Source organism: Chionomys nivalis, chromosome 4, assembly GCF_950005125.1.
Source record: "Chionomys nivalis chromosome 4, mChiNiv1.1, whole genome shotgun sequence".
Taxonomy (NCBI): Eukaryota; Metazoa; Chordata; class Mammalia; order Rodentia; family Cricetidae; genus Chionomys; species Chionomys nivalis.
The window spans coordinates 43,207,900-43,235,509 of record NC_080089.1 but is presented as its reverse complement, the minus strand read 5'-3'; the positions used below and the strand labels follow the sequence as shown (position 1 = coordinate 43,235,509).

Genomic DNA, 27,610 nt, shown 5'->3' with positions numbered 1-27,610 from the left:
ATTTGTTGTTGTTGTTTTGCTTTGCTTTGTTTTTCAAGACAGGGTTTCTCTATGTAGCCCTGGCTGTCCTGGAACTCACTCTGTAGACCAGGCTGGCCTAAAACTCACAGAGATCCTCCTGCTTCTCTCTGCCTCCTGAATGTTGGGATTTAAAGCGTGTACCACCATGCATGGCAAGGGTGAAGGGTTACTTACAGGAGTAGAAATGACTCAGACATCTGTATCACCAAAGCGCACCTCAGCATTGGAGACAGATCACAAATCTGGGAACTTGGATGTTGTAATATGAGCGGCGGGGCTGCGTCCCCGGCACCCAGCCGCCCACATGGCTAGCTTATGAACCAAAATAATTACACGGAAACTGTATTCTTTTGAACACTGCCTAGCCCATTAGTTCCAGCCTCTTATTGGCTAGCTCTTACATATTGATCTAACCCATTTCTAATATTCTGTGTAGTACCATGAGCTGGCTTACCAGGAAAGATCTTAACCTGCGTCTGTCTGGAGTGCGAGAATCATGGCGACTCTCTGACTCAGCTTCTTTCTCCCAGCATTCTCTTCTGTTTACTCCACCCACCTAAGGTTTGGCCTATCAAATGGGCTAAGGCAGTTTTCTTTATTAGTTAACCAATAAAAGCAACAGATAAAATACAAGAACCACCTCCATCACTTGGAGCACACTGCACAGCCTGCTGAGAGAAATGGAGAGAAAAATTTAATTCTGGGGTTGGTGAAGTTATCTCAGTGGTAGGTACTGGCATAGTTTATGTGAGGACCCTGGTTCCATTCCCGGAACCATAAGTGAATGAATTCACAGACACAACTATGGAAGGGTCACAAAATGGCTGGCATTCGTTCAGTAAACATTTGGGAGCTTAGGGCTGGGCGGTGGTGGCGCACGCCTTTAATCCCATCACTTGGGAGGCAGAGGCAGGCGGATCTCTGTGAGTTCGAGGCCAGCCTGGACTACAAGAGCTAGTTCCAGGACAGGAACCAAAAAAGCTACGGAGAAACCCTGTCTCGAAAAATCAAAAGAAAACAAACAAACAAACAAACAAAACAAAAAACATTTGGGAGCTTGCTGTGTGCCACATAAGGCCGCTTCACCAATCACACTGCAGCTCAGACTTCAGAGCCTTCCAGGATGGAGAGAATAGAGGACATGGAAATGGAAGGAAGTCAGTTCCAGACACAGGAAACTGAGGGACAGAGATGAGAGATGCTGAAGTGCACCGGAGCAACCGGGCTAGTGAATATTGCCTGGAAGAAAGATGAAGGCCAGTGGGGTGGAAGGGGATGAGCCAAGGGAGTTGAGAATCACTTGGTAGGGAGCTCTGAATGAAGTGCAGGGGAGGTTGGGGCTTATTCTGAGGGCAATTTAGTCCTTAGTTACTAAACTAATCCGGAAAGTTGTTTTGGAGACTTTCTAAGGGTGACTGCAGAGGGTAAATGAAGCAAAAAGAAACCAAATACTTGGAAACCAGTCAGATCTTACATAGTTGGTGGGCAGAGCCATGCTCAGCTGCAATCCCAGCATTTGAGAGTGGAGACAGGATGGTCAGGAATTGAAGGTCATTCTCAGCAACCCTGAGCTATGCTACCAGGTCCTGTTTTAAAAAATAAACACAAAACAAAACAAATTTTACCTGACTCCAAGCAAGAAAAGAAAGAATGTGAAAGCCAGGTGGTGGTGGCACACACCTTTAATCCCAGCACTTGGGAGGCAGAGGCAGGTGGATCTCTGTGAGTTCCAGGACAACCAGGACTATTACACAGAGAAACCCTGTCTCGAAAAATAAAAAAAACAAAACAAAAAAAAGGATGTGAAGGAAATATGCTGTGTGAATAAAAATGGAGGCTGGTTTTAAACCACTCAGATGTCCGGTGGATAAGACAGTTCGTTGCAGAGTGGCTGTGGGACTGAGTTAAAGAGAGTGTGCCTTCTGGTTTTAGCTTGGTGGTTTCATTCCCTGGGAGAGAGGTGACTGTTAGGTGTTACAGGAAGGGGAAAGATTTCACCAGTGCAAGTGTTGCAGCTCTGAAGGGAAAGTATCTGGCAGTCAGGAGCCAAGGAATACCACAAAGTCACACTGCACAACAAACCTCACACAGGAGGTTCATTGGGAAAGGATACATGATGGTGGCTGTCCCTGCTGCGTGAGAAGCAACAGAACCCTGAGCAGGAGGCCGGCTTTATATGGGTGGGTGGGGGGTGCTTTCCTTGGTGGCCTGATCTTTGGGGAAGCTCAGGGATTGGTGGGATTCTGTCGTTTTATTTTTGGCAAGTTCAGGGCTTTTTTCCCCCCCGGTAAGGCAGAGCTTGATGCCTGCTTCTCCAGGGGACTAGAAAGAGCTATTTCAACCTAGAGTAATATTGGGGGGGGGGGTTACTGTCTGTTTCACAAACCTAGTTCAAGTGGGAAAGGAACACTTGGTGGTGGCGACTAGTAGGCAAATACTTTCACAAACCAGACTGCAGAGCTCCAGGAAGCTCATAGAAATTGGGCAGACTGTGCAGTCTACTTTGAGCAGCTTTGGAAAAACGAGGAAACACGTTCCTAGGGTGGCATATGACATACGAGAATTCTTTTTTTCCCACCTTTTAAATTTATTTTATTTGATGTTCGTTGGTGTTTGCCTGCATATACGTCTGTGTGAGGGTGTCCTGGATATGGAGTTACAGACGGATGTGAGCTGCCATGTGGGTGCTGGGAATATAACCAGAGTCTTCTAGAAGAGCAGTTGGTGCTCTTACCTGCTGAGTAAGAACCCCGACATATGAGAATTCTTTTTTTTTTTTTTTTTTTTGGTTTTTCGAGACAGGGTTTCTCTGTAGCTTTGGAGCCTGGCCTGGAACTAGCTCTTGTAGACCAGGCTGGCCTCGAACTCCCAGAGATCCGTGAGTGCTGGGATTAAAGGCATGCGTCACCATCGCCCGGCTGACATATGAGAATTCTTGCAAGGTTGTTAGAGAAGGACTCACTTTAAGCATTAGAGATCAAGGAATTAGACTACCAAGCCAATGCTGGGAGAAGTGGCTTACAAAGACTGTTCTACTTCGGAGCACTTTTAAAGATTAAGGAGTAATTACCACCAGAAAGTCAACACTCCTGTAGAATGGCTGTAACTAGATCACAATCACTTGGATCAAGTGTTCTCCGGCAGGCTTCAGGGAAACTGGATGCTGATGCTGACTCTGAAGTTAACACCTCTGCAGCCTTCCTCAGAGGTCCTCATTTCTTCCCTTTCACATCTTTCTCACGTGTAAAATAACAATAATGCCAAACTACAAATCGTCAACCTGAGGATTCAGTAAGGTCGTTAACACAAAGCTCGGGAACACAGTGTGCGCCCTGTGATAGTCCGAGGTCCTAACTGAAGTGGATCCTGTCCCGGAGTTCTTTGACATGCCGCAGGACATTTGGGATGCCACTGATTCTGCTCGGTTTTCTGCGTGCACGTGGGAGGGGCGCGGTAGTGAATAGTCTGCGCAGCCGCAGAAAGAGTTGCAGTATCGCCTAAAACCTCTAGAGGGAGCTCAGAGCTCCCGGGTTCGCCCCGCCCCGCCCCGTCCCGCCCCGGGAGGGTCAGGGGTCAGTGGGTGGTGACAAACCGGCTGGTGGTGGAGGTGATATCGGGTCCTGGGTCGATGGCGCCACCGCAGCGATGTCCTCTTTGTCGCCAAACTTTCTTCTGTGGTCGCGGACACGTCTACAGCCGCAAGCACCAGCGGCAGTTGAAGGGGGCTCTGGAGCGGCTTTTACCGCAGGTGCGGAAGCGAGGCTGGAGGAGGCCAGGGATGCGGGCCGGCCTCTAGGGCCCGCAGCTGTGGTTTCAGGGCCCTAGCTGGCTTCTGTCCTGCAGGTGGAAGCCGCCCGCAAGGCCGTCCGTGCCGCCCAGATAGAGCGCTATGTCCCCGAGCACGATCGGTGCTGTTGGTGTCCGTGCTGTGGCCGCGAAGTGCGAAAACACCTGAGCCACGGAAACCTGACAGTGCTGCACGGGGGTCTGCTGGAACATCTGGCCAGGTGACATCTGGGGAACACCCGCCTCCCCCCCCCCCCGTACACACGCAGAGATGTACACACGGTGGGAGGGAAAGTTGGAACTGAGGAGAGGAAGGTCGCTTTTGTGACTTAATTGGGGTAGATGGATTGAATTACCTTGCCAAGCTTGCAGCTTAGGGGCTCTTAGCATCCACTACCCCCGTCTTGTTAGAAAAGCCGCTTCCTCCTCCCTCCATCTAACTGTATTGGAGGAAAGGAATCCCGAGATTGAGATCTTGAAGAGGTTGGTAATAAATAATATTCTTTTGTCTGCCTCTCCAAGGAAGCAGCCCAGATGCCAGTCCGCGTTACTTACCTAGTGCTCCGATAGCCTGCACTATCTTACTATCTTACTGCTTCTCCGTTCTCAGCCCAGAGCATAAGAAAGCCACCAACAAATTCTGGTGGGAGAATAAGGCCAACGCTCAGATGAAAGAGAAGTTTCTGATCTCCCCCCAGGATTATGCTCGGTAAGTTACCTGGTATAAGAGAGGAAGTAGCAAAGTGAACACTCCAGGTGTTTGCCAGGCACAGAAACTGCTTCGAAGTGGAAAGCTCCAAAGGAGCGTCTGTATGCAGGACTAGGGAAACTGGAGTGGATTCTTGAGAGTTCAAAGCCAGCCTGGGCTATAGAATGAGACCTTGTCTCAAAACAAGGACACATTTGGGAAGTTCAGACTCAACTATGTGCACATTCATAGTTCCAATACCCAGCTGAATCAGGAGGGTCTCAAGTTCCAGGACAGCCCAAGCTGTGTCTCAACACACCCGAAGTAAATAAAAGTTTGGGAAGTCCAGCAGCGATTCCATTGTTATCTGTTTTCATAGCACTTTTTATTAGAATGTCGTCCCCCCCCCCCCCGCCAAGTTCTGCATTGAATGTGCACACACAGAAGATGTGATGCCAAGGTACGGTGCTTTAGGCCCATCGCCCCTGCTGTTTGGAAGGCTGAGACGAGAGGATGGCTGCCTCAGAGGTTAGAAGAGGGCATCTGGTCCTCTGGAACTGGAGTCACAGATGGTTGTAAGCTGCTGTGTGGTTCTTTAAACCTGGGTCTCTGAAGAGCAGCTAGTGCTTCCAACCTCTGAGCCATCTCTCCAGCCTCCTGCATAGGGTCGTTGGATAGTGAATACATAGAAACTTATTGAGGGCAATGATGAGTACGTTCTTTCCTTCCTTCCTTCCTTCCTTCCTTCCTTCCTTCCTTCCTTCCTTCCTTCCTTCCTTCCTTCCTTTCTTCTTTTAGGAGACAGTGTTTCTTTATGTAGTCCTGGAACTCACTCTAGATCAGACTGGCCTTGAACTCACAGAGATCTGCCAAGTGCTGGGACTAAAGGCATGTGTCACCATATTTGACTTACTCTTCTAAGTTAAAAAAAAAAAAAAGGTGTAAAAGAAGATACAAATGCAGCTTATAGGAAACCTATAATCCCCACCAAGAAGGCTAAGACAGGAGGATTGTGTAGCCTTGCTTGTTTTGAGACAGGATCTCACTATATAATACATGCTGGCTTCAAATTTAAGATCTTCTTACCTCTACTTTTTCGTGGTGGTATTAGTTAAGACTTACTTTCATGTGTAGGAGTGTCTGACCTGTATTGTATGTGTGTATGCTATGAACATGCAGTGCCCACAGAGACTAGAAGACAATGTTAGATGCCCTAGAACTGGAGTTACACAGTGGTGAGCCACCACATAGGTACTAAAAACCCAAACCAGGCTCCAAGAGCATCAAGTGCTCTTAACCTCTGAGCCTTCTCTCCAGCCCTTATTTTTGATAATGTTGAGGGAGGAGAGGGAGGGCGTGTGAATGCAGGTGTCCTTGGAGGCAGAGGAAATGGTTTCCTGGAACTGTAGTTATAGGCAGTTGTGAGCAGCCCCACGTGTGTGTGTTGGAAACTGAACTTGGGTTGTATGCAAGAATGGTATGGGCTCTTAACTTCCCGAGCCATCTCTCCAAGCCAATAGTGGTATTTTTTTTTAAGAGTCATTAAAAGAAAAAAAAAAGGCTGTGCAGTGGTGGCACACACCTTTAATCCCAGCACTCAGGAGGGCAGAGGCAGGCAGATCTCTGAGTTTGAGGCCAGCCTGGTCTACAGAGCAAATTCCAGGACAACCAAGGCTACAGAGAGAAATCCTGTCTCCAAAAAAAAATTATTATTTTGTGTTTGTGTGCATAGGTGTGTCTGGTCTGTTGGGTGTGTGCACTTGAGCGCTGCTGTTTAGGGAGGCAGAAGTATAAAATCCCCTGGGCCTGGAGTTACAGGTGGTTGCCAGCTGCCTGGCATGGATGCTGAGAACTAAGCAAGTCTGCTGTAAAGTAGTAGAGTAGTCTGTGCTTTAAAAAAGATAGGGGCTGGAGAGCTGGCTCAGCGGTTAGGAGCACTGCCTGCTCTTCCGGAGGTCCTGAGTTCAATTCCCAGCAACCACATGGCTCACAACCATCTATAGTAAGATCTGGTGCCCTCTTCTGGCCTGCAGGCACACATGCAGACAGAACACTGTATACATAATAAATAAATCTTTAAAAAAAGTATTAACAAGAAAAATAAGAGTTATTTTTTAAAAAAAGATAATGCCGGGTGGTGGTGGCGCACGCCTTTAATCCCAGCACTCGGGAGGCAGAGGCAGGCGGATTTCTGTGAGTTCGAGGCCAGCCTGGTCTACAGGAGCTAGTTCCAGGACAGGCTCCAAAACCACAGAGAAACCCTGTCTCGAAAAAAAAAAATAAGGCCGGGCGGTGGTGGCGCATGCCTTTAATCCCAGCACTTGGGAGGCAGAGGCAGGCGGATCTCTGTGAGTTCGAGACCAGCCTGGTCTACAAGAGCTAGTTCCAGGACAGGCTCCAAAACCACAGAGAAACCCTGTCTCGAAAAACCAAAAAATAAATAAATAAATAAAAAATAAAAAAAGATAATGTGTGTCAGGTGGTGGTACACACCTGTAATCCCAGCACTTGGGAGGCAGAGGCAGGCCTGGAAAGATCTCTGTGAGTTCAAGGCCAGCCTGGTCTACAGAGCAAGTTCCAGGCCTGGCTCCTTAGCTACTGAGAAACCCTTTCTCGAAAAACGAACGAACAAATTATGTGTATGGGTTTTACTAGCATGTCTGTCTGTTTACCATGTGTGTGCCTGATGCTCTCTAAAGCTAGAAGAGGGCATTACATCCCCTGGAAATGGAGTTACAGTCTCCCTGAAATACTGTGTTGGTGCTGGGAATCACACCTGAGTTCTGTAGAAGAGCAGCCTGTGCTCTTAATCACTGAGGCATCTCTTCAGCCCCACTTTAAAAAAAAAAAATTAATTTAACTTTATTATGTGCATTGATGTAAAGGTATCAGATCCCTTGGAATTGAAGTAACAGACAGTTGTGAGCTGCCGTGTGGGTACTGAGAATTGAACCTGGGCCCTTTGTAAGAGCAGTCAGTGTTCTTAATTACTGACCCATCTCTCCAGCCCCCAGCCCCACTTTTTTTTTTTTTGGTGGGGGGGGGGTTTCGAGACAGGGTTTCTCTGTGGCTTTGGAGCCTGTCCTGGAACTAGCTCTGTAGACCAGACTGGTCTCGAACTCACAGAGATCCGCCTGCCTCTGCCTCCCGAGTGCTGGGATTAAAGGCGTGTGCCATCATTGCCCGGCCCCATCCCCACTTTTTAAGTATTGTAATATAAAACAAATACAGATGTGTTGTTGGGGATGAGTTTTCACTGTGGCCGAAGGAAGTTATATGTAAAAAGTGGAGGGATTTAAATAGGAAAATATTATGAATTCTTTAGATACAAAGGCTGAGTGATCAAGAGTGGCAGTTCATGTACCTTCCAGTAAACAATGGGAGATGAGCAGTGTAGTTTTCTGTCAGAAGCTGTCAGCCTGTATCTCACTGCAGCCCGGGGATGATGGCTCAGCAGTTAGAGAACTTGCTCCTCCTGCAGAGCGGGAGTTCAGTTTTCAGCACCCACTAGTTGTACAACTCAACCAGCTCCAAGGGATCCAACACCCTCTTTTGGTCTCTGAGGAAACTAGACATGCATGTGGAGTACAGACATGTATGTAGGTAAAACACTCAAATTCACTGGCTGCTCTTCCAGAGGTCCTGAGTTCAATTCCCAGCAACCACATGGTGGCTCACAACCATCTGTACTGAGATATGGTGCCTTCCTCTGGCGTGCGGGCATACATCGAGGCAGAATGTTGTATACATAATAAATAATAAATAAAAGAAAGCTTTAAAAAAAAAAGTCTGACAGGCAGTGGTGGCGCATACCTTTAATCCCAGCACTCAGGAGGCAGGGGCAGGTGGATCTCTGTGAGTTTGAGGCCAGCCTGGTTTACAGAGTGAGTTCCAGGACAGCCAGGGCTACACAGAGAAACCCTATCTCTGAAAATCAAAATAAACAAACAAACAAATAAATAATAGGGGCTGAAGAGATGGCTCAGAGGTTAAGAGCATGGACTGCTTTTCCAGAGGTCCTGAGTTCAACTCCCAGCTCCCACATGGTGGTCCCCAACCATCTGTAATGAGATCTGGTGCCCTCTTCTGGTGTGCAGGCAGAACACCTACGGTGCATAGTGGAGCTGTCATGACAGCGTCACCAGTGTACCCAGGTGAGAGGTACAGGGGCTCATTTGACCAGTTTTGTTTTTGTGAGTTGCAAATTTTCAAAATTACAGAGCTTGATGGTTCATCCCTCTAATCTCAGCACTCAGATGGCTGAGGTGGGAGTTCTGTGCTAGGCTAAGCTACACAATCAGACTGTCTCAGTTTTTTCTCCTCAGAATTAAAAACTGTCTACTGAAGTGTTCTTTAAACTAGTGGGGCTGGAGTTCTAGGCTAATTTATCTCTTTCCAGTTTGTTTTGTTTCGTCTGAGACATGGTTTCTCTGTGTAATAGTCCTGGCTGTCTTGAAATTCACTCTGTAGACCAGGCTGGCCTTGAACTCAGAGATCTGCCTCCCAAGTGCTAGGATTAAAGGTGTGCGGCACCACCACCTGGCCCTTTCCAGTATTTTTATAATTCCTTCATTTTTAGGTTTAAGAAATCCATGGTGAAGGCCTTGGACTCCTATGAGGAGAAAGAGGATGAGGCAATTAAAGAGGTAGGAAGAATGGCATCTGCAAAGGAGCTCTCCCCGTGATCCGGAACCACCCTAAGCATTCTTTCTCCCACAGATGGCAGCTCAGATCCGGGAAGTAGAGCAGAGTCGGCAGGAAGTGGTCCGATCTGTCTTAGAGGTTTGTTTCCCTCGGCGGACCCAGAGCAGTATCCAAATCCACTGATGCCTGGCTTCCCCTGGTCCAGCATTCCAGCTGTCAGCTCTTCTCAGAGAGCTAATGGGTCACAAGTCGATATGCCTCAATTCCCTTCTCTGTGGGGGCAGGGCCCCTCAATGGAGACGTGGGCAGGGCTGGGAGTTGGTAAAATGGGCAGTATCCTCCATAATATTCTGGGGTCTGGAGTGCGGGCTCATGGCCCAGGGAGGCTGTTAAGCACCTTAGACACATTTATTTTTCCTGAATCAAACTCAGCCTCAGGCAGAGCCAGATCCAGAAGAGGGCTCTTCGGCACCTGGAAACTGGAAAGCAACCAACGGGTACGTTGTCAGGGATCCTCTTTTGTTGGATGCTGGAAAATGGGAACAGATCTAATCTTTGCCGTCCTCATTGCTCAAGGACCTCATCTGCCAGCCTGGCTCCCCTGACTTTCAGCCATGTAGCCTCCAGCTCACAGCAGGTATCACACTTGGACCTGCAGCATGTTCCAGAGCTTGACTGGATGGAGATGGGACAGCAGCTAACATTCATTGGCCATCAGGTACAGGTACAATGGACAAGCAAACCGGAAGGGGTCATTGACCCCTTAGGTCCCAAGACAGCTGTCTTGGCTTTTCTACCTATTCTAACCATCTTCTCTTTCTGCTGGTTTTCCCTTACCACGTCCTTCTGTGGTAGCGTTCCTAGACGCTATTGCAACCTTTCAGGGTAATATCTACTCTTGATACAGGGTATCCACACTTGGGTACTCCAACAGGCCATCTGAAATTACGCCCTACCACCCTGCCATTGAATCCTAGCACTCCCTTCTGTGTCTCAAATTGCTGTGTTAACTTTGTCGAGCAATTTTACCTGCCTACCTCAGTCCCACCTTGGGACGGTTCAGTGACTGGAGTTCTTCAGAACTAGCATTGTCTGAAGTTGTGTTCCTTAAAGTTTGCTGTCTCTAGCTTTGAGTATTGTATCTCATGATTTATCTGGTATCTTATTTTCACCACAGGATATACCTGGCATTGGTAACATCCACTCAGGTAAGTTTCTGAGCAATGTTTCTATGTCTGCAAAACAATTTTGGGTGCTTTGATTTTTGGTTGTTGTTGAGACCGGGTCTCAATTTGTAACTATGAATGGGGATAGCTTGGAATTCAAGATATCCACCTGTTTCTGCCTCCTAAGTGCTGAAGTTGAAGGTGTGCATCACCATGCCCAGCTATTTCGATACAGGTTAATCCTTGAGCTCCTGCCACAATTTTTTTTTTTTAAGATTTAATTATGTATAGTGTTTTGCCTGGATGCCAGAAGAGGGCACCAGATCTCATTACAGATGGTAGTGAGCCACTATGTGGTTGCTGGGAATTCAACTCATGACCTCCAGAAGAGCAGCAAAAATAAACAGTGCTCTTAACCACTGTGCAGTCCCTACCAAAATTTTTGAAGTGCTAGAATTAGACAAATATACCTTATCTGACCTGTTTGCTATTTTCTTTTTAAATAAAGCCTTAGAATTGAGCAAATAGCTCATTTTTAAGAGTACTTGCTGTACAGCTTCCAATCCCCAGCACCTATACAAAAAGCCAGGTGTGATCCTAGCACCATTAGATGGAGACAGGTGGATCCTGTGAGCTCACTGACCAGCCAGTCACGCTAGCTGGAACCAAGCTTGTTTCAGTGACTTTTTTTTTTTTTTTTGAGACAAGTTTTCTGTATAGCTTTGGAGCCTGTCCTGGAACTCAGATTTCTCCTGCTGCCTCCCCAGTGCTGGGATCTCAAGGCAGCAAGACTAACAGCCACAGAGGATCCTTTAACTCCAGCAATTAGGAGGCTGAAGGCAAGAAGGGCTTGATTTTGAAGTCAGCTTGAAGTACACAGTGAAACCAACTCCAAAAGGAATAAAAAACTAACCAAAACAATGTTTAAAGTAACTACACCCAGTGCTTGGCGGCTGTTAGGTGAGGTGGTACTTCCTGCAATCTTGAGAGCTCGGCATACACTTGTAAATGCCCGGTCTACATCCTCCACTGCCTCTGCCTTACCAAAAGTGCCAATGCCGCCTTTTTTTCCCCAAGACAAGTGTTTCTCTGTATAGCTTTGGAGCCTGAGAACTCACTCTGTAGACCAGGCTGGCCTCAAACTCAAGAGATAGGCCTCCTTCTCAAGCTCCAGAAACCTCAGATTTTTAATTTTGAACACTCCTGGCTGGGCCACATTACATAGTAAAGGGCTTTGCTTTGTTGTAGGTGCCACACCTCCATGGATGATCCAAGAGGAGGAACACAGCTCTGGAAACCTACCAATAGGACCTTCCTATGAAGAATTCCTTAAAGAAAGTAAGCAAGCTAGCTTCACACTCAATGACACTTTCCTGAGCTGGTTACAGTATAGTGGCATGTGTCAAAAGAACCAGTGACTTAGCTTTCGGAGACAAAACTACTCAAGTAGTCAGGTCACCATATTTCCTATTTGCAGAGGAAAAACAAAAACTGAAGAAACTCCCCCCAGAACGAGTTGGGGCCAACTTTGACCACAATTCCGATACCAGTGCAGGCTGGCTGCCCTCTTTTGGCAGAGTCTGGAATAATGGACGCCGTTGGCAGTCCAGGTATGTGTCCAGACTCTAATCAGCTACCTCCTATATGTTTTCTACTAATCTTGCTAAGTCTTCATTTCCTTTCAGGCATCAATTCAAAACTGAAGCCGCAACGAGAAACAAGCAGTCACACAAAGGAAAAAGCTGAAGAGCCCTAGCCTGATACTCCTATGACCTCAGAGCCAACAAACCCATTCCAACTACTTCGAAAGCCAGATCCTCTCCAGTTGTCTTTCTTAGGAAACAGAGCACCCATTGATTTGATTTAATAAAGTTTTATTTTTCCAAATGTACAGCTGATTGAACCTGCAAAAGGATAAAGAGAGATAAAGTCAGAATCAGTATCTCAGAGGGAGCACGCAGTATTTCAATGCTAAGAGCCCTTTGGTTCTCTCACCTGTTCATGCATCTTCACCAGCAGCTGGGGCATCTCCACCCTTTGTGTTTCTGGTGTAAATTACTTGGGCTCTGTGCTTTGAAACCAGCTTGATAAGCCCTGAGGAGAAAGGGCAAGATCTTCATTTTTATGTGTTTGAAGGACTTTGTATGAATGTATGGCACGTGTGCCTGATGATCTGAGAAGGCCACCTGATGCTCTTACAGAATTAAAGATTTACTGTGTGTGAGGGCACACCTTTAATCCCAACACTTGGGTGTGACAGAGGTGGGTCTGTGTGGGTTCAAGGCTTTCTGGTCTACAGACCAAGTTCTAGGGCAGGCTCCAAAGCTACAGAGAAACCCTGTCCGTACTAAGTGTGAGTGGAGGCATCTGAATGCTAGTGTGTCGAGAAGTCACTTCCACTCTGTTGAGGCAGGATCTCCCCTAAGAGGTTAACTGGCCTGAGAGCTCCTGGCTGATTCTCCGGTCTTTCCATTAAAATGTTGGGATTACAAGCTAGGAGTCACTGCACAAGGGTCTCTCTGTAGGACACGCACTTCTATTCCAGCACCCAGCCCCATCAGTGGATTTAGTAAAAATGACTGTAACCAAAACATCGGAGGCAGGAGAATAATTTTCCTGGGCTACATAGTGACATGGTTTCCCTAATAGGGCATAGTGGTATTTGCCTTTAATCCCAGTACCTGAGAAGCAGAAAAGGTCAGCAATTCAAGGCCATGTCAATAACCATATTACACCAGCAGTAAGCCAGGCGGCGGTGACACACGTCTTTGATCCCAGCACTTGGGTGGCAGAAACAGATACCTAACAAGACAACCCAGTTCCCACAACAAAGCACATTATCTTTTACCTTTACTAAGGAGCTCCTGAAGAGCTGCCCTGGCCAAGGAACCACGAATCTTCAGTCTCTCAGAGACCACGGCTGGAGTAATAAGTTTATAGTTGGGAACTTCCTTACAGAGTTTGTCGTATGTAGCCTTGTCAAACAGGACTAGATTGTTGAGCTTGTCCCGAACTTTGCCTTTGGACCACTTCTGCTCAAAAGAAAAACAAGAGAACACTAGTCAGCAATCCCGGCAGAATCATTCTTTCCCAAATATCCCAACTGTGAGAACCACAGTAAAGACTTCACATTAAGCCACAGCGTCAGAGACTGCTAACAGTCCGGACAGCAGCTGTGCGAATGCTGCGGCTTTACACAATGTTCGCCGTGGTTCTCAACCTACGGGTCACCTATCAGAAACTTAAATTTTATTCAGCAGCAAAATTACGCCAGAATCACTACCAGCACCCAGGATGCAGAGGCAGCCTGGTCTACACAGATAAAACCGTCTCGAAAAACCAAAAGCAGTTACGAGGTAGTAGCGGAAATAATCTTATGGCTTGGGGGGGGGGGGTGGTCATCAGAAACTGTATTAAACGCTTCAGCATTAAAATAGTTGAGAACCACTGTTTTAAGGGAATATATACCACCAAATTCTTCAAATAATCACAAGAATCAGTAGAGAGAGGTGCAAAGTCAACAATGTTTTACGTTTATAGAAATTCACAATCTAAAAAAAAAAACAAAACACAGTACAGGTTCAAAATCCTCCTCTATTACAAATGGCTAACCCGTACCTTCTTTTTGGCCTTGCCACCGGACTTATTTACTGGGTCTTTGTCTTTTTTGGCCGACTTTCCGGCATCTTTCTTCTTCTTGTCATCCTTGGGCGGCTAGGGGAAAAAAGCGGGAGTGCGGGCTGGTCATAGCGCGGCCCCAGTCGCCCGACGGCTGCATCTCCCCGACCCATGGCGGCAGCGCCGGAGCACATGGACGCAATGCCCGCAGCAGCCCTGAGACGCAGCCACGCAGATCCCAAAGCGCTCCGTATAGCGTCGCCTTCACCGCCCCCCAGCACCGCTCGGCCCCCTGAACCCCGCCGCCCAACACCCGCGAGCCTTACCATGATGAAGTTCGGAGAGTGGCGACGACCACTGCAGCCTCCCTAAGATGTCGGGAAAAAAGGAAGCCCGGCTCACCAACAGTCCCAGAAACCTCAGCCTCGCGAAAGTACTTCCGGGGCAAGAGGTGGAGCCAAGTTTAAGCAAACTCCGCCTCACCCTCCTGCGAGACGGGGGTGGGAGGCGTGGCTTCCAGCCTGCAAGCCACGCCCCCAGGCGCTGGTTGTGAATGCGGGGCTGTGCTGAGGGTCGCCCCACAGACACAAACGTTCCTCTCCGACACTAAGACACAGTAGAACAGTGCCCAGAAATTCGTTTCTTCGAACTATGGGGGCTTGGTCTGCGCGTGCGCTTCAGGCAGATGGGAGGAGAGCAGAGGCGGGGCTTTGACGCCAGTTCCGGGGCTGGAACGTCCGGAAGAGGCCGGATGGTAGCGCCTTAGCGCAGAGATGGCGATTTTCAGTGTGTACGTGGTTAACAAAGCCGGCGGCCTGATTTACCAGTGGGACAGCTACTCGCCACGGGCTGAAGCCGAGAAAACTTTCAGTTACCCGTTGGACCTGCTCCTGAAACTGCACGACGAGCGAGTGCTGGTCGCCTTCGGCCAGCGAGACGGCATCCGGGGTGGGCTGGGCTCGGCTCGAGGGCGGAGCCGGCTCTGCGGAAGTGGGCTGGTGGGCGGGTGCAGGATTGGGCGGACTGAAAGGGGGCGTGGATCGGAGCGCCTCTGATCCTTGGTCTCTTCTGCAGTGGGCCATGCTGTGCTGGCCATCAATGGCATGGACGTGAATGGCAAGTACACGGCCGACGGGAAAGAAGTGCTGGAGTATCTGGGTAACTCTGCGAACTACCCGGTGTCCATTCGATTCGGTCGGCCCCGCCTTACCTCTAACGAAAAGCTCATGCTGGCTTCCATGTTCCACTCGTAAGTCCTCCCCCCGCCCCCCTTAAACTTTTGCTCCCCAGCAGCTTTTTCTAGGATGCCTAAAGTATTTTCTTTGTACTGACAATCATTTTGTACCTCTTAAGTGGCTCAATTCTGGTGTCATGAAGAAATAACTGATAGAACATATCCAGGTTTGAGGTAGTTTTAACTCAGCTTCTTACCTCCTAATCTTAGCCCTAGCTTCTTTAACATAAGGGTGTTGAAATTTTTTTTTTTTTTTTTTTTTTTTTTTTTTTTTTGGAGACATGGTTTCTCTGTGTAACCCTGGCTGGCCTGGAACTTGCTCTGTAGACTAGGCTGGCCCCCAGCGCACAGAGATCAGCCTGCCTCTGCCACCCAAGTGTAGGGAATAAAGGTGTGCGCCAGCACTGCTCGGATCGGTAATTGACTTAAGTAGACATTCAAAGTCTTCCTGTGACTACCTGCGGTGTGAGGTGTGTCGGCTTAGGCATAACCGTGAACTAAGAAGATAGACATGTATTCCCTAGTGTGTTGGCTTTAGCTAACATTTTTAGTGTAAGATGTCTCATATTGGGACTGGAGAGATGACTGAGCGCTTGATGCTCTTGTCGAGAACCAACATCCATATGGTAGCAACTCCAGTTCCAAGGGATTTGATGCCGCCTTCTGGCCTCCATGGGTACCTGGCACACATGTGGTATACACACGTACATACAAAAACCTCACACACTACCGTAAGCCATTTTTACTTTGTCCTTTCTGCTACATAAAGTGGCCTATAGAGGAGGTGTAGAAATGAACTGGCTTCACTGTCATCAGGTGACTGAGTGACCAGACTTGAGACCATAAATAAAATAATAAAAATTAAATAAATCTGAGGAACACTGCCGCTGGGTAGTCCACACTCTTTCGGCTGTCTGTCCTGGGCTGTAGTGAACTCCTCAGCTTGAGGAGCACTTTTCCCTCACATCACCTGGTACATTGCCAGCTTTACCTCCCTTGCGTACAGGCTCTTTGCCATTGGCTCCCAGCTGTCTCCGGAACAGGGAAGTTCAGGCATCGAGATGCTGGAGACAGACACATTCAAACTGCACTGCTTCCAAACACTGACAGGTAGGCACCTATGGGGATGATTGGGGCAGATTGGACCAAGGGATTGACCAGAGAAAGCTCTGGTAAATAAGGGCAGGGATGGTGTCAGGTTTCCAGGGACAGTTGTGAAAATACACCCATTTGTCTAGGGAATCCAAAGCCAATATTTAACCAGAGGCTGATTTTGTCACCCAGTGTGCTCAACCCTGGTTATCTGAGTTTGGATAAAATCCGTGTCAGTTAGGCTTCACACATTCTGGAAGATGTGTTGTTCCAAATAGAATTTAAAAGCCAAATAGAGATGCCCTTTCAGTTCTGCTTCTCATTGCTCCACTCCTTGTTGTGGATAACTGAGCTGCCAGAGTTTTGTCTTCTGCCTGTCCTGTTTCTGCTGAGGGATTCCAAGACTAAAAAATGGCATTTAGATCCCAAGTCTGGGCATTCGGTCACCTGGTGACAGTGAAGTCACTTCATCTCTAGCCTCCTGTGTTAGCTGCTTGATGTGGCAATAGGACAGACTAAGAATGGGTTCATGGGTCTTGGGAAATGAAAGGGCTGCACAAAACATAGGGTGACGTTTGCTGCATTCTCTGTTCTTGGGTAACCGGTCCTGCTTTTCTCCAGGGATCAAGTTTGTGGTCCTGGCAGATCCTAGGCAAGCTGGAATAGATTCTCTTCTCCGAAAAATTTATGAGATTTACTCAGACTTTGCCCTCAAGAATCCATTCTACTCCTTGGAAATGCCTATCAGGTAGGTAGTCCCATTCCCCAGATACTGTCAAAGCCTTATGTGGTCTCCCAAGTGTGACCAAGTATTGCCTTTAGGTAAGGCCAAGAGTCGCCAGCTTTATTTATCTTGAGAACACAGGGTTTCCTTGCGCTTCGTGTTTTTCAGTAGTTTCTACTAGTTCTCCCTCTACCCTTTGTGGCGGGGTCTGACACCTCACAATTTTTTGTCTTCTGGGTCTGGCCTAGATGTGAGCTGTTTGATCAAAACCTGAAGCTAGCTCTAGAGGTGGCAGAGAAGGCTGGCACTTTTGGACCTGGGTCATAGGCTGAACCTGGAACGAACGCCCTAAATTCTGAGACATGCTGCAGAAGGGCTTTGCTGTTTCCCCTCCAGTGAGGATCCTATTGCAGTTGCCTTGTTAATATACTTGAAAGTGGGAGAACACTGAGCCCGGTGATAGGGATGGCTTCTGGGCTAGAATGCCTTGTTCCCTGCCCTTCTGTATATATCACAGTCCTACGCCCTACTCTGTACAGGTTTATTTATGGAGGATGCTGGCTTAGCAATGCTTTAATAAACATTCCTTTGTTCTAGTGTTTGTTGTCCTAACGTATGTATGGTTTGGGAGAAAGGCATGGGAGGGGAAGGCAGAAATGGTAAGGGCATTCTGCAAAGGTGAGGTCCTATCTCCTAGCAGAAAACAAAATAAATTGATGTTAATTAGCTGACATAGTAGTTTGACTCCTGAGCCCTGGATGGAGTCCCAGAACTGATTTCCTGAGATCCTGAAGTGTGCTGGTGGATGATGGAGCACTTGTTAACACTTAGATTCAAGCTAAGTTTTATCTCAGTATGCACTCTAACCCTAGGATGTACACACTACTAAAGTCAGAATTTAGCAAAGTACATTATAGCTGTGCTTCAAAGTCCTCAAGCCAGTTACTGATGGCCCGTGCTGAATTTGGATCCATGCTTTCTGACTTCCCTCCATTAAGTTATTTAACCTGCCTGCAACCCCACAGTATACAGTGTCCAGGTGATGCTGGGCTTGTACTTAAAAGGCTCCACTTATTCTTCTCCTGTCTCACTCCAGAGAAAAGTCTTTCCCTTTGGGGGCGGAAAGAGCAGATACTGATAAGAATACTTTCCCAAGGAAAGCTGTGTCCAGCTTATGTCTCCCTTTGAAAGGATGAGCCACTGACTGTTTAGTATCAAATCTAGTTTTATTGATCTATAACAAGTCGGCTTGCCCACTATATTCCCCCTTTTGTCCCAGGGTATTGATGAGATGGTGGCTTCCTCTCTTCCCTTGGGACTGAGGTATTGGCAATAATTTTGCCCCCTGCCAAGAAGCCTTGGGGTACACCAGAAACCACAGGCATTACTGTTCTGCAGCTGCAGAAACAGATTTACCTCACTAGGAGATGGGGACAGGACAGGACCTAGGAGAGGAAGAAGGGTATAGGAGACACCTGAATGCAGGAGTTTCTCTGTCTGCTAGAAGGTAGAAATAGAAGCTGATGGAGTCTAAAAACAAACATTTAAATAGAGCATAGAATGGGAGTTAGGATCTCATTAGCCACTGATAACTTGTAGCACCATGGAGGTCCAAGGAGACAGTGTAGACACAGAAAGGCGAAGGTTCCATGCTAACTAGAGCAGCTTCTCCCTTTCTATGCCCTGCCAGGGAGGCTGAGGTTGGGGATGCTCCATAGTGAGTACTCTCTTCACTCTGCCTTCTTGGGTACGCGGCCCATCTTGGTGCGGATATTTCGAAGCAAGAAGAAGACAACTGTGCTGGCTATACAAATCACTTCTGCCACCCAGAAGGCGGTGCTCCAGCTATAGTGCTTGGCAATGGTACTGAAGGGCAACCCAGCCAGAAATCCGCCCACTGTTGGGGAGAGAGAAGAATCTAAGTCCCCTGTGAGGCTAAAGCAGGTAGGTAGTTCTGGCAATGCCAGGAGGCAGCTATTCCAGAAAGTACCACTTACCATTCGCCATGAGGCCCACAATAGCATGAGAGGTGCCACACAGGTTGGGAGGTGCACTCTCATTGGCTATGACTCCAAACAAGGCAATGGGACCATAAGAAGAGAAACCAAACACAGCTCCCAACACCAGGATCCAGATCTGCCAGGGCAGGGAGAGGTAGCATTGAGAATTCTTGCCCACAATTGCTTAAGGAGAAAAATGTACTTAGCCCTTAGTCAAACCATAGTCCATAGTCATCCTCACCCCACTCCCAGTACAGCTGATGATAGAGATGGCAGTGAGCCAGCCCCAAGGGCCTACCTAGGTGAACAGGGTTAGGGGAGTTAAGAGTCATCCCTCTGAGTTGGATGCTGGCTATTTAAGAATTTGTTCAAGCCGGGCGATGGTGGCGCACGCCTTTAATCCTAGCACTTGGGAGGCAGAGGCAGGCGGATCTCTGTGAGTTCGAGACCAGCCTGGTCTACAGAGCTAGTTCCAGGACAGGCTCCAAAGCCACAGAGAAACCCTGTCTCGAAAAAAACCAAAAAAAAAAAAAAAAAAAAAAAAAAGAATTTGTTCAAGCATGGTGAGTTAGGGGCAAGACAGGGAAAACAAAAATAAGACAGACCAGGAGAAAAACCAGAGATATCTTTAAGGCACCTCGTGCTCCGTAAAGCCTGTGAGCTCAGCCAGAGGATGGAGAGCAGGAGTCCAGAAAGCAGCATCCTAGAGAGCAAAGAGAAGAAAACCAGGCCCAGAGTGGAGGGGAACAAAGTACCAGAGAGAGAGTAAGGTATAAGCTGCAAAGGGAGAAGGAGCTGGCCGGGGAAAAGCGTCCTGCTTTCTCTCCTCGTACCTTGCAGCCTGCCAGGCTCTTAATATTTACCTTGGGTGAGTCACTGGTCACCGTTACCCGGAAGAGGAACATGGATGCTGCCATGCCAGCCATCATGAACAGCAACAGGCCATGACGAGGGTTCCCATATACAGATAGCCCTGCCTACGGACACAGTGCCAGCCGTATCAGGCCCTCTGTACAAGGTGAAACACCGCCACCCATGGACTCTGACACAGGGCATTGCTGACAGCTCTTTGGCAATCTGTCACAGTTCTTGGCCCGAGACAGCTCTGGGAGGCCCTAGGAGCTGCTCGGTGATCTGAGGCCAAATTCCACAACATCCCTTCCTCCACTTTGGGGCAGGCACGGGACACGTGCTAGGGAGCTGCACCTAGTCCACTGCCCCCACCCCGCCAGTTTCCTTGGGGCAGAGAAGAAGCCTACTGAGAGAGTCTGGTTCTCTTTGCCACCAGTTAAAACTTTTCCCACCAGTCTTTTCTCCACATCTCAAGCAGACAGGAGAAGCCTGGAATCATTCCTGTCTCCACAACTGGTGCCAATCAGCCCATATGCCAGGACTCCCATCTCTCTATTAGGTAGCCCAGCCATGCAAGGAAGATGAAAAGCCTCTCCTCCTTAACAGTCTTTCCTGCAACTCACCTTGGCCATGGCCCGGTCTGACAGATACCCCGCTGCGATGCTGCCCACAAGGCCTCCAACCTCCAGGGCGCTCATGTAGGAACTGCCTGCATGGAAAATTGTGGGGAGATGGGAGGAAAAAGAAGGAGACATTTCCTCACCGAGGAGATCCCACAATGGCTTATCCCAAGATACAGAGATATCTGCAAGGGTGCCCAGCCTCAGGGAAGGAGTCTGAATAAATGGAAGCAGAGCCTAGATCTCCTGTCTGCATTGGCTTCTTTTTTTTTTTTTTTTAATTTTTTTATGATTTGTCTTTTATTTTATGTGCATTGGTGTGAAGGTGTCAGATCCCCTGGAACTGGATTTTCAGACAGGTGTGAGCTGCCATGTGGGTGCTGGGAATCGAACCTGGGTCCTCTGGAAGAGCAGTTAGTGCTCTCAGCTGCTGAGCCATCCCTCCAGCCCCGGCTCCTGTTTTTCACACCCTTCCCTGTTCAAACCCTCATCTTACCCACTAGGGCGGACTGCCCTCTCTCCTGGATAAGGAAGAATTGGCCCCAGTCTGTACAGCATGTCTTTACTCCAAAAACTACAAGGTAGCCAGTGGACAGTACCCACAGATAGGGGGACAGCAGCAGATCCTGTAGGGTACTCTCCTCCTTTGATGAAGCTGGATGTAGGAAGAAAACAATTAGGATTTGGGCTCTGCTCCTGCCGGCCTGTCCCCCGCTGGAACACTACCACAAGCATTCGTTAACCAGCGGCAAGGCTAGAGTCTGTGGGCCCAACCAGGACTGATGATGAAGGGTAACCTTCAAACCCTTGCTCCTCTCTCCTCTACCTTGCTGCAAAAGCCTAGCAATGAAAGAGAAACTGAGGCTTGGTATGGATAGGCAAGGCACTCAAACCTCTTGAACGTAAGGTGTTATCCAGAACAGAGAGGTCTGTGATGCCAGAGAAGCCCAGGATATACAGGCTCTGACTTTCAAGGACAGAACTTTACTTCCCCACCCATTCCTTTGCCTCCATCTATTGACAAACACAGGGCAAGGCTTAGGCTAGTCCTAACAAAATTGTGCCAAGTAAAAGGTGAATGAAGGTGCCTTAGGAGTCAGCTTGCTAGATGCTCACCCTTTTTGCCCTTGGAGGGAGTAGGGTCCAGATTTCGGAGTCCAACATCAGCCGGTTCATTGTGGATGAGCAGCAGGCAGAGGAAGGAGACAGCCACACACAGTGCCCCAGACAGAGCCAGTGTGCTGCGCCAGCTGTAGCTCTGGGCAAGGAGCGTTGCCAAGATAGGTCCCAAACCTCCGGCCAGGTTCATGCTGGTTGACAACACGGCCCACCAAGTGCCAAACTGGGATGGCTCAAACCACTGTGAGACAGAAGGGGGCAGAATAGGAGCCTGGTCTACGTCCACACTGAGGGAACAGCTCAAGTGCAGCAGACCTAGAAACTCACATTACAGGGATGAGGGAAAGAGTGTTTCTACTTGGCAGAGCCAATCCCTCATCTGCCACCCGATCCCCCCACTCTCATGCTCCTAAAATATCCTGACAAGCAGCAGGAGCTGGCAGAGACCTCCTAAGAAACCTGCTATGGGTTAGGGGTGAAAGCAGTATGTAAGAAGGGGTGCTCCCAGCTGGACAGTGGTGGCACACGCCTTTAATTCCAGCACTTGGAAGGCAGAGGCAGGCGGATCTACAAAGTAAGTTCCAGGACAGCCAAGGCTACAGAGAAACCCTGTCTAGGTACCCTCTGCCACAGACAGGTTTGGCGGATGCACTTACCTTCCTCAGGATCTTCCCACAAGGGGGCCAGCCCAGCCCCTGTGCCAGGCCATTAAGAAACCAGAGAGCAGCAAAGACTGGTACTGTGGAGCTCCAAGAGAAGACGACATTGACCAGACCAACCAGGAGCAGCCCAGAGGAGAAGAGCCAGCGAGCACTCATCTGATCAGACAGCACCCCACTCACAAACTTGCTGATGGCATAGGCTGCCGACTGGCTGCTGGTGATGAGCCCTGCAGCGAAGGAGAGCAGGGAGCAGGATACCTGAGGGGTTAGGGGCAGGGCAGAGGCACAGGACGGGTGGAGGAAGGCAAGGGATCAGGTGTGTACAGGTGCTTGGCAGGGTAAAACAGGTTCCTTCCCGGAGGAACGGAAGGACCGACCCATGCTGTATGTCGGACACTTTGTCTGCTGAGCCATGTAGCATGGGTCCAGGCTGACTTGGAACTTCTCCGCCTCTTGGGTAATTCTATCTGCAACTGTCCGAACTAGAAGGGTGATGTTTTCCTCCCTAGCATTTGCATTTCCCACCTCACCCCGAATGCCAAACCAAAGGCTTCAAGAAGTGTTATTGCCCCACCATGTCTGACCGTGGAGGAAAGGAGTCTAGTGAAAGATCTTACTCCTCCTGGAGGTAGCATAGCAGGCTGCTCAAATTACGGGTGCTACCTTTGTAGTGCTCACTAACCTGCAGGTACAGCATGCACCCCCCCAGACTCAGAGTCCCCCTACATTGCGCCTCCCCGGTACATGAGGGTCACAGGCATACACACCAGATAAGCAACGAGCCCCAGTCCTTCACCCACACTACACACAAGGAGCTCAGCCTCTGTACTTGGTACATGCTTGACTGACTTCACATGCACACACTTCATGCTATACACACCACACTCCAAACAGTGTATGCTACGGCTCACTACCCTACCCTTCCAGGACTCACCCAAATCATCCTTGTCCAGAGCAATCTCTTCCACCAAAGATGGCATAACGAAGGAGAAGGTTTTGCGGTTGAAGTAATACAGGCTGTAGCCCCCGAACATGGCTGCGAAGATGACAGCGCGGTAATAGCCGTAGCCTCGGGCTGCCATGGCTGAAAAAGCAGGCCCTGCAGGCCAAGTCACAGTGCTTCTGATCACAGCCTCTTGACGGCTCCTGCTTGCTGCTCTCTTAGCGCCCAGATCTGCTGAGCTGTGTTTTTCTGCTCCCTCCTCCACCCAGGCTCTTTATAGCCGCCTTCTGGACAATCATTAAGCCTGGGGCAGCAACTAGGGAACCCAGTGTCCTGAGAGGGACAAGAAAACAGTAGATTACTGAGAGCCAAACAGGGAGAGGAGGAGGGGGGTCCCAGAGGGAGGCAAGCCCGTCCCCAGGACTTCTGACTTTCCCTCCTTTTCCACGGCTTCTTGCCTGTGAAATCAGCTGTGATTAAAGGTTCAGCCTAATTACTTTTGTCTGCCTGAGCCCAGGGGAGGCAGGGGTAGGATGAGCAGAGAGAGCTGAGCTCAGTATAGCCCTCCTCCCTTAGTCAATGAACTTTCTCATTCACTCAGGTTCAGTGAGGTTTCCGGGTTGCCAGGCATCAATGGAAGGCGCTAGACTGGTTTTATGCTCAGTCTCTTCCAATCAGTACCCTAAAAACCCCACTTCCGAGCCTTCTAGAGCTGACTGCCCCAATGCCTAGTACACACTGGGGTATAACTTCCCTAATAGGTAGCGGATCCCTTATCGCGGGAACCATTCCATGACCCCCCTCATACATGAACAACAAATACACTTCCCTTATATACATAATGATAAAACTTAAATATATAAATTTGGCCCGGTAAGAAATTACAACAATGCACCATAATAAGGTTCTTAAAGCCTATTAATGGTTTATTTCTGGAATTTCCCATTTCATTTTCCCACTGCGGCTCGCCTGGGTCACTGAAATGTGCAAAGCACAACAGCAGATAAGAGGGAGCTAGCTAGCTAGCTGTAATAGCTGCAGAATTTTGGCGGGGGGAGGCAAACCCCTCAGTTCACTCCACAGTGACATGTAGAAGGCGAGCTGAGGTTCAGATCTGGGTAAGAGCCCTCGGAGCTGCCTCTGGGTCCCTATTACCCTCGACATCAGTCAGGCTTCAGTCCCGCGGGGCTGTAGGCACCGCAGCATGTCACCGCAGCTTTCGGATCGACTGCGAGGCCGCTGGAGCAGATGTAGTGGGCGCTAGGGAGCCGCACGTTGCCTCGGAAGGCCCCTTGCTTTGGCGGCCCAGGCCCGGCCTGTCAGGACGGGCTGCACCCTGTGTCCTCAAGCCACCCGGGACACCCGACTCCACGCTGGGAACTGCGGGTCCTGGGGACAGGAGCAGGAGAGCCGCGGTAACCGAGCTCTGCAGCCACGAGGGCGCGGCGTCCACGACCGCTGTCCCTGGCCCCTGGAACTGTCGCCATCCCGGAAGGGCAGTCACAGGGACAGCTTCCGCAGTCGGAAGTCAGGGGAGCCCCAAGGCCCCAGGCTGGCCCTCCGGTCCCGCCCTCACAGAAGCCCCTCCCTCGCATGCCACCCCTACCTGAGCGGAGGCGGTAACCCCACAAGGACGGGGGCGGGGCTCGAGGAAGGCCGGTGCGCACGCACAGAGATGGGCGGGCCTCGGCTTCGCCTAGCGACTGAGTGCTAGCGGCGGTGGGATGACGGCGTCACCCTGCCTATCACGCTGCTCCCTGCGTAAGGACAGTGACGCTTACAGGTTGAGCACCACATGTCCATTACGTTCCACCGATCAGTTTCCATAGAGTGCCTCCGGTTACTGAGCACATTCAGAAAACTAAAATAATCACTGCTTGTAGGGGCTTGGCATTTTCTCTTAGAAATAAATTCAATCTTCAGCACTTGAATTCTACGTTGTGGTCAGGCAAATGGGAATAGAGACAAACAATATAGCCCTAGTACTTAAAAGACAGAATCCTGTTGGACGGTGGTGGCATACGTCTTTAATACCAGTACTCGGGAGTTCGAGGCCAGTCTGGTCTACAAAGTGAGCTCCAGATAGATACTGAAAGATAGATAGATGATAGATAGATGATAGATAGATGATAGATAGATAGATAGATAGATAGATAGATAGATAGATAGATAATCCTGACGAAACTTTGGGTTCTTTTAAAATCTCTTTAATAGTCATGTATGTACATTAGGGGTGGGGGCTGCGAATGTAGGTGAAGGGGCTAGAGGGAGTCGCAGGTGTCATCCTCCCCCAGAACGCTGTCTACTTCCTCGAGACTGGTCTCTCACTGATTGGACTAGGCAACATACCTGGCTTTTTCTTTTTCCCATGGGAGCTAGAGATGGAGTGTAGGTTTGCTCAAGTTCTTTACTGTCTGAGCCATCCCCAACCTCGCATTCTAATCCTTGGAGCCATGACTTTGTGGAGACACGGTGAGAGACCCAGTGGGCCTGGAACTCTGGGTGATCCTCCTGCCTCTGCCTTCAAGTATCTAGGGTTACAGACAAGCCTGTAACCTGACTTGGAGACAGCAGATTAACAGCAGCCTTCCCTGTTCACACCTGGCACCAACCTTAGATCCCTTAGGGGCTCCACAGATGATTTGCGTGAGAGCAGGAAAGTCAAACCTGACCTTGACCAACTGTAAGCTCAACACACTGGAGTTCACGAATTCAGGGCCTCTCTGAGCTACAGGATGAGTTCAAGATGAGGATGGATACCTTGGCAAGACCCAATTATGGAAGAAAAGGACAGAGAAAGTGCATCCATTAGAAATAATGATGAGAGCCAGGCGGTGGCAGCACACGCCTTTAGTCCCAGCACTCAGGGGGTAGAGGCAAGGGGATCTCTGAGTTCAGGACCAGTCTGGTCTCCAAGAGCTAGTTCCAGGACAGGCTCCAAAGCTACAAAGAAACCAGGTCTCGGAAAAACAAACAAACAAAAAACCAAACAAACAAACAAAAAAAAAAACGACCACCAACAACAAAAAAAGACAGATACACTTGTCTGTTCAACTGGTGGACCAAGGCAGGTTAGATAACTGCAAAATAAACCCTCTTTGGAAATCTAGAACTCATTGTTCAGTATGAGCTGTTTTTGTTTTCAGAGACATAATTTCTCGGGACCAAAACAAAAAACAAACAAACAAACAAAAAAGAAGTCTCCACAATAGTGGCTTTTACTTAATAAATCAAAACTCTTAGCCGGGCGGTGGTGGCGCACGCCTGTAATCCCAGCACTCGGGAGGCAGAGGCAAGTGGATCTCTGTGAGTTCGAGACCAGCCTGGTCTACAAGAGCTAGTTCCAGGACAGGAACCAAAAGCTACGGAGAAACCCTGTCTCGAAAATCAAAAAAAAAAAAAAACTCTTAGCCAGGCATGGTGACAGGCACCTTTAATCTCAGCAGAAACAGACGGAGCTCTGTGAGTGCGAGTCCAGCATGGTCTCTAAAGTGAGTTCCAGGACAGCCAAAGCTACACAGTGAGACTCTGTCTCAAAACAAACAAAAAAACACAGCCTCCCTCCCAAAACCAAACAAACAAAAATCCAGGACTTTTTTGTTTCACTGCATTGTGTAGCTCTGGCTGTACCCTGTATCTCTGAGTGTAGAAAAAGAGGAATGGGCTTTGCAGATCAAGCAGGAGTGAGCTAGAGGTTCCAGCCAAATGATTACATCGTAAGAGTCACCTTAGCACAGGTTTCCCCAGGTATCAGCTTCTAAACTAGGTAACTGGAGGAAACGGAGCATGGTGGTATACGCCTTTAATTGCAGGATTCAGGAGGCAGAAGCAAGCAGATCTATCTCTGAGTTGTTCTACAGAGTGAGTTTCAGGACAGCCAGGGCTACAGAGAAACCACCTCAAAACAATAACAAAAGAGAGGGAGGGAGGAAGAGAAGGAAAAGCTGAAGCAGAAGCAAAGAAATCATAAATTGTTTGCATTGAATCTATGTTGGCTATAAATAGTGAAACAACTCAAAGTTTTGTGATGGATGGACAGTCTACAAGGCTTTTTTTTTTTTTTTTTTTTTTTTTTTTGGTTTTTTGAGACAGGGTTTCACTGTAGTTTTCGAGCCTGTCCTGGAACTAGCTCTTGTAGACCAGGCTGGCCTCGAACTCACAGAGATCCACCTGCCTCTACAAGGAATTCTTGTAAACTAGTTTCAGTAACACTCATCTGCAATACCAGGACTTGGACTGGGGCAGGAGGATCAGGAGTTCAAGGTCATCCTCAACTGAATAGCAAGTTTGAGGCAACCTGAAACACGTGAAACACAACAAAATCCGGCACAACAGCACTTCGAAGTCAGAAACAGGAGGATCTCTGTATGTTCAAGGCCAGCCTCATCTACACAGTGAGCTCCTGGTCAAGCAGATAGACATAGTGAGACCCTGTCTAATG

General features: G+C 48.7%; 4 protein-coding genes across 8 annotated transcripts; 2 read left to right on the top strand and 2 right to left on the bottom strand.

Annotated features, from left to right (window-relative positions):
- The first annotated feature begins 3,611 nt into the window (after window positions 1–3,611).
- Window positions 3,612–12,196, top strand: Cenatac (centrosomal AT-AC splicing factor). 2 transcript variants are annotated; one of them, XM_057767478.1, is made up of 11 exons: window positions 3,612–3,769; window positions 3,865–4,028; window positions 4,418–4,516; window positions 9,075–9,141; window positions 9,215–9,277; window positions 9,572–9,636; window positions 9,752–9,857; window positions 10,317–10,347; window positions 11,554–11,643; window positions 11,783–11,915; window positions 11,991–12,196. In XM_057767478.1, the coding sequence occupies exons 1-11, from the start codon at window positions 3,650–3,652 to the stop codon at window positions 12,049–12,051; spliced, it is 999 nt and encodes a 332-aa protein (XP_057623461.1). In that variant the 5' UTR covers window positions 3,612–3,649; the 3' UTR covers window positions 12,052–12,196. The 2 variants fall into 2 exon arrangements, with proteins under 2 accessions (XP_057623461.1, XP_057623460.1); XM_057767477.1 differs by having other exon boundaries at window positions 9,716–9,857.
- On the bottom strand, window positions 12,163–14,403 carry Rps25 (ribosomal protein S25). The gene is made up of 5 exons (XM_057767481.1): window positions 14,250–14,403; window positions 13,924–14,019; window positions 13,154–13,337; window positions 12,301–12,399; window positions 12,163–12,209 (listed from the first exon to the last, which is right to left on the bottom strand). The coding sequence occupies exons 1-4, from the start codon at window positions 14,250–14,252 to the stop codon at window positions 12,305–12,307; spliced, it is 378 nt and encodes a 125-aa protein (XP_057623464.1). The 5' UTR covers window positions 14,253–14,403; the 3' UTR covers window positions 12,163–12,209; window positions 12,301–12,304.
- Window positions 14,404–14,656: 253 nt separating this feature from the next.
- Trappc4 (trafficking protein particle complex subunit 4) lies at window positions 14,657–17,570 on the top strand. Of its 2 annotated transcripts, XM_057767479.1 has the most exons (5): window positions 14,657–14,871; window positions 14,998–15,172; window positions 16,164–16,267; window positions 16,871–16,997; window positions 17,222–17,570. In XM_057767479.1, the coding sequence occupies exons 1-5, from the start codon at window positions 14,697–14,699 to the stop codon at window positions 17,298–17,300; spliced, it is 660 nt and encodes a 219-aa protein (XP_057623462.1). In that variant the 5' UTR covers window positions 14,657–14,696; the 3' UTR covers window positions 17,301–17,570. The 2 variants fall into 2 exon arrangements, with proteins under 2 accessions (XP_057623462.1, XP_057623463.1); XM_057767480.1 differs by lacking the exons at window positions 14,657–14,871; window positions 16,164–16,267 and having other exon boundaries at window positions 15,037–15,172.
- A 619-nt stretch (window positions 17,571–18,189) lies between these two features.
- Window positions 18,190–24,895, bottom strand: Slc37a4 (solute carrier family 37 member 4). Of its 3 annotated transcripts, none has more exons than XM_057768508.1 (10): window positions 24,776–24,895; window positions 23,161–23,502; window positions 22,221–22,453; window positions 21,562–21,805; window positions 20,942–21,100; window positions 20,449–20,534; window positions 19,837–19,950; window positions 19,611–19,676; window positions 18,971–19,109; window positions 18,190–18,870 (listed from the first exon to the last, which is right to left on the bottom strand). In XM_057768508.1, the coding sequence occupies exons 2-10, from the start codon at window positions 23,306–23,308 to the stop codon at window positions 18,704–18,706; spliced, it is 1,356 nt and encodes a 451-aa protein (XP_057624491.1). In that variant the 5' UTR covers window positions 23,309–23,502; window positions 24,776–24,895; the 3' UTR covers window positions 18,190–18,703. The 3 variants fall into 3 exon arrangements, with proteins under 3 accessions (XP_057624491.1, XP_057624490.1, XP_057624492.1); XM_057768507.1 differs by lacking the exon at window positions 24,776–24,895 and adding an exon at window positions 24,325–24,706; XM_057768509.1 differs by lacking the exons at window positions 19,611–19,676; window positions 24,776–24,895 and adding an exon at window positions 24,325–24,706.
- Window positions 24,896–27,610: the final 2,715 nt, after the last annotated feature.

What these genes read in the sequence shown, in the direction of transcription:
- Cenatac (XM_057767477.1), top strand. Translation starts at nt 3,650, where the DNA reads ATGGCGCCACCGCAGCGATGTCCTCTTTGTCGCCAAACTTTCTTCTGT. An exon ending in AACTGGAAAGCAACCAACGG is followed by an intron (nt 9,637 to 9,715) that starts GTACGTTGTCAG and finishes TCATTGCTCAAG; the next exon opens with GACCTCATCTGCCAGCCTGG. An exon ending in TAACATTCATTGGCCATCAG is followed by an intron (nt 9,858 to 10,316) that starts GTACAGGTACAA and finishes TTTTCACCACAG; the next exon opens with GATATACCTGGCATTGGTAA.
- Rps25 (XM_057767481.1), bottom strand. An exon ending in GTGGCAAGGCCAAAAAGAAG is followed by an intron (nt 13,338 to 13,923) that starts GTACGGGTTAGC and finishes TCTTTTGAGCAG; the next exon opens with AAGTGGTCCAAAGGCAAAGT. An exon ending in TCAGGAGCTCCTTAGTAAAG is followed by an intron (nt 12,400 to 13,153) that starts GTAAAAGATAAT and finishes CTTTCTCCTCAG; the next exon opens with GGCTTATCAAGCTGGTTTCA.
- Slc37a4 (XM_057768508.1), bottom strand. Translation starts at nt 23,308, where the DNA reads ATGGCAGCCCGAGGCTACGGCTATTACCGCGCTGTCATCTTCGCAGCC. An exon ending in TCCCTCCAAGGGCAAAAAGG is followed by an intron (nt 21,101 to 21,561) that starts GTGAGCATCTAG and finishes TCCTACATCCAG; the next exon opens with CTTCATCAAAGGAGGAGAGT. An exon ending in CAGACCGGGCCATGGCCAAG is followed by an intron (nt 19,951 to 20,448) that starts GTGAGTTGCAGG and finishes CTGTGTCCGTAG; the next exon opens with GCAGGGCTATCTGTATATGG.
- Trappc4 (XM_057767479.1), top strand. Translation starts at nt 14,697, where the DNA reads ATGGCGATTTTCAGTGTGTACGTGGTTAACAAAGCCGGCGGCCTGATT. An exon ending in CTGGCTTCCATGTTCCACTC is followed by an intron (nt 15,173 to 16,163) that starts GTAAGTCCTCCC and finishes CCTTGCGTACAG; the next exon opens with GCTCTTTGCCATTGGCTCCC. An exon ending in CTGCTTCCAAACACTGACAG is followed by an intron (nt 16,268 to 16,870) that starts GTAGGCACCTAT and finishes GCTTTTCTCCAG; the next exon opens with GGATCAAGTTTGTGGTCCTG.